The 10037-nt window shown below is 40.4% G+C and overlaps 1 protein-coding gene across 1 annotated transcript; it reads right to left on the bottom strand.

The window, feature by feature from the left end:
* Positions 1-2756: 2756 nt before the first annotated feature.
* LOC137874376 (sialate O-acetylesterase-like) lies at positions 2757-9137 on the bottom strand. The gene is made up of 9 exons (XM_068713064.1): positions 8984-9137; positions 7474-7628; positions 7072-7210; positions 6609-6774; positions 6363-6445; positions 6144-6277; positions 5359-5513; positions 4670-4856; positions 2757-3444 (listed from the first exon to the last, which is right to left on the bottom strand). Exons 1-9 carry the CDS (start codon positions 9105-9107, stop codon positions 3190-3192), a joined length of 1398 nt encoding a protein of 465 aa, XP_068569165.1. The 5' UTR covers positions 9108-9137; the 3' UTR covers positions 2757-3189.
* Between the last annotated feature and the right edge of the window lie 900 nt (positions 9138-10037).

The following is a 10037-nucleotide window of genomic DNA, read 5'->3' on the forward strand; positions in this document are numbered from 1 at the left end:
TGTCAACAGTACTCTTACCCCTACAATACACTGACAGTCTAAACACTACTTATCTTACTCCACTGAGAAAGTAGATTCCACAAAATGTAGTCCTTGCAAGAAGCATGTGACTACTTTAACACACACAGATAATAGAAAAGCATGAGCACTGGCTTACTAAACCAGCCAGGCGAATCAGGGTTCAAAGAAGAACAAAATTACAGCCCAGCATTTAACAAAAACTAGTGTGCACAACAAAACAAAATGTCTCCACTCTCACTACTCACAGTGTAAAGCCTGTGAAGAACAAAGGCCAGCAAATGCCACCACATACTATCCTGAGGAATGAACATTTCAAACTGACCTATTCTTGAACTTACCTGGTTTCCTCTCTACCTAAGAAACTGTAGTTCTATCTGACTAAACCTCAAAGTCTTCGTCGGCTTTCCCGGGCACGCAAGGGGCCACTTTAGGGTTACCGCACCAAAAATAATAAAGTGGTGATTGTCTCTCCAACACCCGCAGACTTCTTTAACCAGGCAAGCTCAAAAAGAGCATGGGCGCAGTAGTGTTTCCTTGTATATCTATGCCATGGTTGTATTACGCTGCCTGGTCTCTGCAGTAATTCAAGAGAGACAAATTTCAAATGACAGTAAAATTGACTAAGTAAATCTTCACTCAAGTCGTGGGCTTTGTTATCGCTATCGTACTTGTAGTAGTATTATTAATAGTACCAATAGAAGTAGTTGCAGTAGTTTTAGTAGTACTATTAGTAGTGGTTGCAGTAGTTTTAGTAGTACTATTAGTAGTGGTTGCAGTAATAGTAGTGGTAGTGGTAGTATGAGTATGAGTAGTATTATTTATTTTATTTACTTATTTATTTATTTTGCAGGGACAATGCACACCAATCAACAGTGAAACTGTAAGTGAGCTAGAGTTAGCCAGAGAGGCTAGTTTTCATCTGCTGTCCTTGGTCAGATGTTTGAAGGCAGCCTAAACATTACACAATTTCAAATTAAAATGGAATTAAAAATCATAGTAGTAGTAGAAGTATTAACAGCCTGAGAAGAAGTTGTAGTAGTAGTAGTGGCAGTAGTAGTAGTATTACTAGAAATATTAGCAGCAGTAGTAGTAGTTAGTAGAAGTATTAGCAGCCTGAGAAGAAGTTGTAGTAGTAGTAGAGGCAGTAGCAGTAGTATTATTAGAAATATTAGCAGCAGTATTAGCAGCCTGAGAAGAAGTTGTAGTAGTAGTAATGGCAGTAGTAGTAGTATTATTAGAAATATTAGCAGCAGTATTAGCAGCCTGGGAAGAAGTTGTAGTAGTGGTAGTGGCAGTAGTAGTAGTGGTACTAGAATAATTAGCAGCAGTAGTAGTAGTTAGTAGAAGCATTAGCAGCCTGAGAAGAAGTAGTAGTAGTATATGTGTAAGTGTATATGTATACATATATATGTATATGTGTGTACCGTATTTTCCGCACTATAAGGCGCACCGGATTATAAGGTGCACCTTCAATGAATGGCCTATTTTAGAACTGTTTTTATATATAGGGCGCACCGGATTATAAGGCGCATAGAATAGAAGCTACTACAGTCAAACGTTTGACTGGGGTTGCGTTATGCATCCACTAGATGGAGCTGTGCTAAAGGGAATGTCAACAAAACAGTCAGATAAATCATTCAGTCAAACTTTATTGATTTTTGATTTCATTCACAATACGGTAACTTAAACGTAGAGGGGAACTTTTCCCTGATTCAGTAAACACGTAAAAGAAACAGTCTGATATCACTAAATCAAACGTTAGTGCATTCACAATATAGTAACTCTCGAAATTGTTCAACTTACGTATAAAACGTAGTTAGTGCATTCACAATAACTCAACGTTGTTCAAACGTTAATGTGCATATTCACAATATCTCCCAGCCTTGTTGAGTTGTAAACACGTAAAAGAAACACAATCTGATACCGCTAAATCAAAAGTTAGTGCATAACTCAACATTGTTCAGTTACGGTACGTATATAACACGTAAAGCTCACTTTTTCAGTTCATTCCCCGTCCACGAATCCCTCGAATTCTTCTTCTTCAGTGTCCGAATTGAACAGTTGGGCGAGTACGGCATCCAACATGCCCGGCTCCCTCTCGTCATTATCCGAGTCAGTGTCGCTGCTATTGCCTGGCAGTTCAGTGATTATTCCTGCCTTCGTGAAAGCTCCTGACTACGGTAGCCGTAATGCTGCAAGCGGTGCGGCTTTGTAGTTTATCAGTCGTACTGAAACATTTTGACAGAGCGCCGTGTACAACCAGTATGGATCAACCAATTAACCAATTGATCCATATATAAGGCGCTCCGGATTACAAGGCGCACTGTCGTTTTTTGAGAAAATTAAAGGCTTTTAAGTGCGCCTTATAGTGCGGAAAATACGGTATTTGTATATACGTGTGTGTGTGTGTGTGTATGTGTATATATATATTTTTTATTTATTTGAATTGATTTATTATGTATTTTTATCTTTTATTATTTAATTTAATTTATTTCATAGTTTATTTTTAACGTATCCAACTGTCTCACTGAGCTGTCTGTGAAAGCACTTTGTGAACTCTGTTTTTAAAGGTGCTATATAAATAAAGTTATTATTATTATTATTATTATTATTACTAGAAATATTAGCAGCAGTAGTAGTAGTTTAAGAGGAATTGAGGATTTTCTTCACAGAGAATCATTGTAAAGAAAAAATATGAATATTGCTTAATGTTTAAAAAAGCATAACAGGTAGAAACAAGAAAAGTCATAACACCCCTCTCCTAAAAAAGCTGAATATTTTGATAGCTGAACGGTTTCTGAAACTGAAAGTATGCAGAAGTAGTTGGATGCCAAAAAATGTATGGAAGAAATATTTTAAAAAAGAATGAATTCCAACAACCAAGAAATCAAAAAAAATCAAAGAAATCAAAACAAACTGACAATCAAATAAAAAAAACAACCAAAAAACATTATTCCCTTTAAAGTGTTTAAATCTTTGAAAAACTAAGAAAAGTTAGCTTTCTCTCAGTAACAATCCACTGTGTCATCATGTTGTCATCTTATCACGTTCAGTGTCAGTTATCTTATTGAACAATCTGGTAAATCTGACTACATATCGGTCCAATCAGCTCATTTTGACCGAAAAGAAACAAAAAGGCACTTTTTCCATCACGTTGTCTTCTTACAGTTACTGGTTTCCTTTGATTTGAGAGCGGTTGGTAATGAAAGGAGGCGCAGGCAAAATCTCGCTGGCGCTGTAGATCGGACAGGCTTTAAAGTCACAGGGCCAGTCTCTCCATGCATATCGGAGGGCAGCTACTTTATCAGTAAGCTGACACAAACTGGTCGATAACTGAACGGTGGTCGGACCCCAGTGCATGATGGGAGCTGGAACCCAGCGAGACTTAGGCCCACATGGAGTCTGAATCCCTGAGCAACAGATCTTGATAAAAAAAATAACGAAGAAAAATCACTGATTGGAGCTTATTTAATTATTTAGCATGAATTTAGTTTCAGAAATAGTCATTATTTAAACAAACATACATATATACAAATATATATATATATATACATATATACATTAGGGGTGTAACAATACACATATCCGCATTGAACCATTCGGTATGAGGCTTACGGTTCGGGACGCATTACGAACCGAACAATATGTTTGAATAATACTTGTAGGAGCTATTTATTTGATGTTAGTATTTTGTTATTTAATTCATAAGTAGTATTGTTTAATTATTCTAGATGTTTGCTTATTTAGGTTCAATTGGTTGTTTGATGTGTTAAGATTGCCTTTTCTCTTTAATCAGGAGAGACAGCGATAGACAGGAGTTTTCTTTGTTCTTTTTGTTTGTTTGCTTGTTTTGTTTGGTTTACTTAAATAAATAAGAAAAATCGGAATCCTGTATGGACATTCAACTCTTTTCTGCCTGCGTAAAATACCAACCACGGTGCATCAGTGGCCTTTGATTATTGTTTGTTTTATTTTTGATTTATTCGACAAATGGCCACTACAATACTATTGCATTTGGAAAATGCAGAAGCTTAAATTGTGGGAAATATAATGTTCTCTCGGTGGAGCCACTGCGCTCAACATGGCAAACCACCCGACATAACAGACAACATGCTGTCTGACACGCCCACCACGGAAGAAAAACATTGTACTCTGGTGAGCCTCGTTTGTTCTGGGAGAGGCACGCTATGCTAAACTAGCTTAGCAGGAAAACCAACAGCAGCACACACGCTACAAACTCTCCCCGATTGTTATATTTATAGCCGCGGATATGAGACCCTACTCTGGAGTGGAAAACGATGGCTGTACGAACATGCTTAATGTTATTGAGCCCCGTGACACTACTCATTCACGAGCCCTTTTCGCCAGACCATAATTCCTGCTTTGTAAAAGAAAACAAAAGCCCAAACAGAGAATCAAATGTCCGAAGCTCCCGCTGTTCCTCTGATAACAGACACCCAGACGTCACAGACTACACAAAGCTACCTGACTGTAACGTCACATTACCTCACTACTGAATGGAGATGAAGAGCCATGTTCTAAAGACACAAAGCGAGAATTTTGTGAACCGTTACACCCCTAATATATATTAGCTTTAGTTTTGTGTTAGCTCTGTTAACCAATCCAGCAGGTGAATATGGGGCCTCACCTCAAAGACGTCTTTAGATGGTGTGACAGAGACTTTCTGGTCGTAGGTTATGTTGATAAACTCATGAGCCGAATGGATTATCTTGGGGAAAGGCCCTTGGAAGGACACGTTCTTCTCATTATAAGCCACTGCCCGTGCTCCCAGAGTCAGTCTGTAGGCTACATCCTGCTTGTCCCGTGGATGGATCCTGAAAGACAACAAAAAACACTCATCATTTTAACAAACACCATGGATGAACCAGTTGGTAAGACCAGATAGGGAGGTTGGAAGTCAATACAGGACTCATTACTAAATACAAAAGCAGGTCACATCATCATTACATCGTTTCACTGTTTGTCTTTCAGTCTTTGGTACATTAAGAAAGTCTGCTTTCATAGATGTTTATAAGGATCTTAAAAACACAAACTGGAAGTCGCAGCAGAAACAGGTGTGATTTGAGCTCTTTCTTCCAATGAATTTAGTTTAGTTTAGTAATAAACTCCAAAAGGTCAAACCTGTTGTAGTTAAAAATAGCGCTGACCCTCTGCACCATATCAGTTCGGAAGAATTGTTGATCAAATCTCTGTGAAGGATTTGCACAGTTCCAGATGTGCTACTAGTAGTTAATTACACATAAGTATCAAAATGTAATGCTCGTCTGTGTTGTACAGATTTCATATGCTATGACTGCATAAAAAAACAATCCTTACGTGCCAAAGGGTGATGTTGCATCTGGTAAATCCAAAGCCACGGCCATGAAGGTTTTATGCATCCGGGGATTCGGGACGAAGCCGATGTCTGCAGTCTGGTGCCAGCGGATGTTCGGAAAAGAGTCACTCTCGGAGCCTTTTTTGTTGGTGGACAGCTGCAGTACAAAGAAATCCTGGATTAGATTTACAATACTGCAGATATTTTAAGTTATTTTACATTGGCAAAAGAGCAGCACATATTGCTGTCTGTGACGCTCTTCTTTGATACAACCACAAGGAGACACTAAAGTCAATACTTTTCTAATTCTACAGAGAACTTGTTCAAAACACTATAGACCTCCACTATTTGTATTGTTACTTTGTTAAATCTCTTGTTATCTGTACATGTTTCTATTGTGAAAATTTCAAACTAAATACTAATAGTAATTTGAAAAGTGATTTTGCCGTCGCCATCTTGGACTGCGGCCGTCACCATGTTGTTGTTTTTTTGCAACCAATCAACGGAAGTTAATGCGGAGGAGTGACGTAGAGACGCCAAAAAACATACTCTGCTTTATAATCCATTTTACTCTAAACAGGACTTAAAAACTTGAAAAGGACTAATTTACTAAATGAACATCATGCTGTATTTTAGAAGAATTGAAACTAGCGATTGAGAGAATAAACTCATGTTCAGAATGTTTACTGAGGTAAAAAATCAAGTTAGAAGTAGGGTAATATTCTCACAGACTTCTGTACAATCAGACTTCTTCCTTCTCCCTTTGTAGAACCGGATAGTAAAATACCTGGACAAATCCAAAGGGGAAGTCGAGAGCCGTCTGCCCCCCCGAGCCCTGGTGAAACGCCATCCTCCAGTCATCAATCATAGCAGGGAAGGAACAGCTGTACTGCTCCTGATGATAGTCTGCATTCGCCTCACCTGAAAGCAACACAAGGCTTACAGATGCATGTTATACATACATGTGGCTATACTGAACATCTGATACCTGTGCAGGTAGTCTTACCTTGGTACCAGATGGCTCCTTTGATGGTCATGTTGAGCAGCGGGTGAATCATTGCATTCCACAAGACCGAATTCATTTTAGGACTGAGAGATTTTAATGTGCAAAAATAGTGCAGTTAGTGCAAGCTAAATAAATAGTACACTAGCTAGAGAACAATGTGTCACATGGTAGAGTTATCATTCTAAATCAGTAACCACACATATCAGGTGGTGGGTTTGCTAAATTGTGTTTGTTTTCATACTTTACCCGCTGTTAGTTTGCTGCAGTCCACACTGCTTCAGTGCTCTTGAAGATGACCAGGCTTCGACAGGTGTGCCCCCCCAACAGGACTCCACCAGTCCTATGGGGTACTGCAGCGTCTTATACAAGTAGCGTCCAAAGAGCCAGCACACTGCAGAGAACTCTGCCACATCTGGAAATACACCTGGCTGTTAATCAATCAGCAGAATTCACGTAGGTAGATGTACGCATTTAAACAAATAGCACCATGGTTGATATTTGTTGCTTATTTTATCAAATGTGATTACATTAAACAGTACTATACTGCCCTGTGCTGTAAACGTAACAAAACAATAGCTTGTATTTAGGAACATATGCAATATATGCATGTTTCTGGCTCAGTTGCAGTTCAATAACCCAAACTTAAACCTCTAGCTGGAAACGCATTTTTAAACAATTCTATGAATAAATAAACAACTCCTGGACTTACTTTCTGGCGGCACAGACCAGGGGAGTTCCACTTCAATCAAATCAGTTTGCTCAGTTTCACTCAGCTTCAAGGCTGCCATAAAAGTCCTCACATGAGGATACTTCGCTGCAAGGTCCAGCTCCTCTGAGGCATTGAAAATCTATTGGGAGAATGAATACAGTGTTCAGTAAACAATACAATATGAATAAATACATATATATCAAATAGAAAGTTATTTATGTCTGGAATGCTTCAACCTTTCTGACTACTACAGCAAATCTTCAGAGATGAAGCTAATGTAATTTAACTTCCTATGTTTTGTGTGTAGCATTATTGAAAGGGTTTTCTTTCTATGACACATTTTGTGTTACAATGAATGGGCTGATCAGAGAGACAGACAGGCGTTCACCCGGCTCAGCCCACCTTAGATGTTTGCAGCCACATGTTGCTCTGCCCTCCACACAGCCAAATGTCTCCAAACAGCACATCTGTCAGAGTGACTGTGCTGCTCTGAACGGCTGCCGTCACATTGTAGGGACCACCAGCTTCAACCGGGTCAAGGGTGACGCGCCAGATACCTGCAAAAAAAACACATAATTGAACATTGTATACACTGTATACAGAATAAGGTGACTGTGATGCCCCTCAATAGGCACACTATGTTTACAATGTCACAGTAGGAAAAGCACAGGTGTAATTAGTTCCCTTTAGCTGCTTCGATTTTAGGGTCCTGGTTCTGTGCCTGTTGGCTCAGTGTCACTGTCACTTGAACACTTGAATACAATGTCGCCCTTAGTGTTATTTGTAAGTAACACAGGCCTGTGCTTTGCCTACTATTTTAAAAAGTCAAAATGTCTGCTGTGAAAAAGTCCCATTGTCTTGACATAGGTAGTCATCAGCTGATGAGGCTCACCTGGACCCTGAGGCTGTAAAAACTGGTCCTGTACCTGGATTGAGGAGTAGAGACAGATTGAAGAACCATTCCTATCCTTTAGACACCTGACTGAGACATGCGATTAGAGAAGTTGAAACATGTGACCAGGAAAAATGACGCTTCTAAAAAATGGTTGAGAAACCAACAGAACCTTCCAAACTTATTATTATTATCGAGTATTTTCAGTTTCATTAGTTGTATTTAAAGAACAACTAAGTTTTCTGGAGTTGCCCAGGGCGAGAGGCGCCGGGCGGGAGTGGGGAGCAAGGCTCTGGCTATTGTCTGTGCTTATGCACCAGGCAGAAGTTCGGAGTATTCGGCTTTCTTGGAGTTGGTGGAAAAGGTCCTGGAAAGTGCGTCGCCTGTCGACTCCATACTTCTCCTGGGGGACTTCAATGCTCACGTGGGCAATGACGGAGAAACCTGGCGGGGTTGATTGGGAGGAATGGCTTGCCCGATCTGAACCCGTGGTGTCTCGCTATTGGACTTCTGTGCTAGCCACGGTTTGGCCAAAACGAACACCATGTTCGAATATAAGGTGGCTCATAAGTGTACCTGGTACTAGAACACCTTAGGCCGGAGATCGATGATCGACTTTGTAATCGTATCATCTGATCTGCGGCCGTATGTCTTGGACACTTGGGGGAAGAGAGGAGCAGAGCTGTCAACTGATCACGACCTGGTGGTGAGTTGGATCAGTTGGCGGGGGAGCCGGCTGGACAGACCTGGCAAGCCCAAAAGTGTAGTGAGGGTGAACTGGGAATGTGAATGTTCAATCACCGTCTTCAAATAGTTTGTGAAAAAAACATAACTTTTGAACCAATTTTAAACGTCTTTTCAACGGAAAAAGGCTTGCTGGGAACTGTCCAAACAGTCATGGTTATACAACCAAAAGCTATGATTTACAATTGATTTCTCTGCCACATCTGTCCCTGTTCGACCTATTCAGATAGCCTGTGGATGTCAGCACACACCTGACAACAAGGGGGATGCACTCACCTTTTGTCACATTGACCAAAGAGGTGTTCTGTTGTGATGGTCCTGACACAGTGAGAGTCACCTGATCACCCTCAGGGCCGTAGCCCCACAGCACAGCGCTCTCTGGAGACTTCTGGAGCACCATGTGGTCTCCATAGTAGGAAGCAAAGCGCAGGTCTCCCTCTACACGCACACACACACACACACACACACACACACACACACACACACACACACACACTTTTACTATCTCATTTGTGCTTTTGTAAAATGCAAGTGGAGAAGAATCAAACTCATAATGTAATTAAAGCTGCGATGAACGGGGCCTCGCATCGTTGGAGAGACATGGCTACATCCCATGTCTCTTATTTGCATCCCCGTTTCCCTCACGTACGTCTTTTCCTCTCCATGCATCCCTGGTGGGAGGGAGGAAGACGCAAGGAAAAGACGCATGTGAATTACGTGGAGAGAGGAAACGAGGAAATACTGTATGTTTTAATGGAAATGATTCGTCCATTCCTCAGTAAAGCGTCAAGTGAAGCGTTCGTTATCTGTTTCTGATGACGTCAGCCGTTGATCTCAGCCGTCAGTCGGCTTCAACAGCTGGAGAGACTTTTGACATAGTTTGTGTTTGTAGTGTACACAAGATCTAATTAAGACACAATTATCATCACCGCCAGAGTGGAGATGTTTCCTTTTTGCAGCTTTATAAGCTCTTTATTGATACGGTACTCACCAAAGTCGTGAATATTAGCAACAAATATGAAGACAACGCACAGTGTTATCGCCATGACTATAAGACAAGCAACGTGAGCAAAAAGCTGAAAACCTCTGTCGGACAAAGTCATTCTGAGCAGCAGTTAACGGACGGGAACATATATAACAAACTGGTTTCACAGCGATTTATCGATTGTGTTGCTGTGACGTCAACACCAGACTGTGGATCTTCAAAATAAAAGCCCGAAAGATCAAAAAAGTACCAACATGATTAACATGATTTTGATTAACAAAATATTGATCTGTTGAATATTTAAGTACTGTGACGACCCTCCCACTCTGTTGGCTATGGTCCTGC

The sequence above is a fragment of the Cebidichthys violaceus genome, unplaced genomic scaffold, assembly GCF_023349555.1.
Source record: "Cebidichthys violaceus isolate CVI_PGR_0920_01 unplaced genomic scaffold, fCebVio1.0.p SCAF_1, whole genome shotgun sequence".
Lineage (NCBI taxonomy): Eukaryota > Metazoa > Chordata > Actinopteri > Perciformes > Stichaeidae > Cebidichthys > Cebidichthys violaceus.

Coding starts and splice junctions, on each gene's coding strand:
- LOC137874376 (XM_068713064.1), bottom strand. CDS start 9,107: ATGGTGCTCCAGAAGTCTCCAGAGAGCGCTGTGCTGTGGGGCTACGGC. Junction 5,514..6,143: donor TCCCCTTTGGATTTGTCCAG/GTATTTTACTAT, acceptor TTTGTACTGCAG/CTGTCCACCAACAAAAAAGG. Junction 4,857..5,358: donor GCAACATCACCCTTTGGCAC/GTAAGGATTGTT, acceptor GTTGTCTTTCAG/GATCCATCCACGGGACAAGC.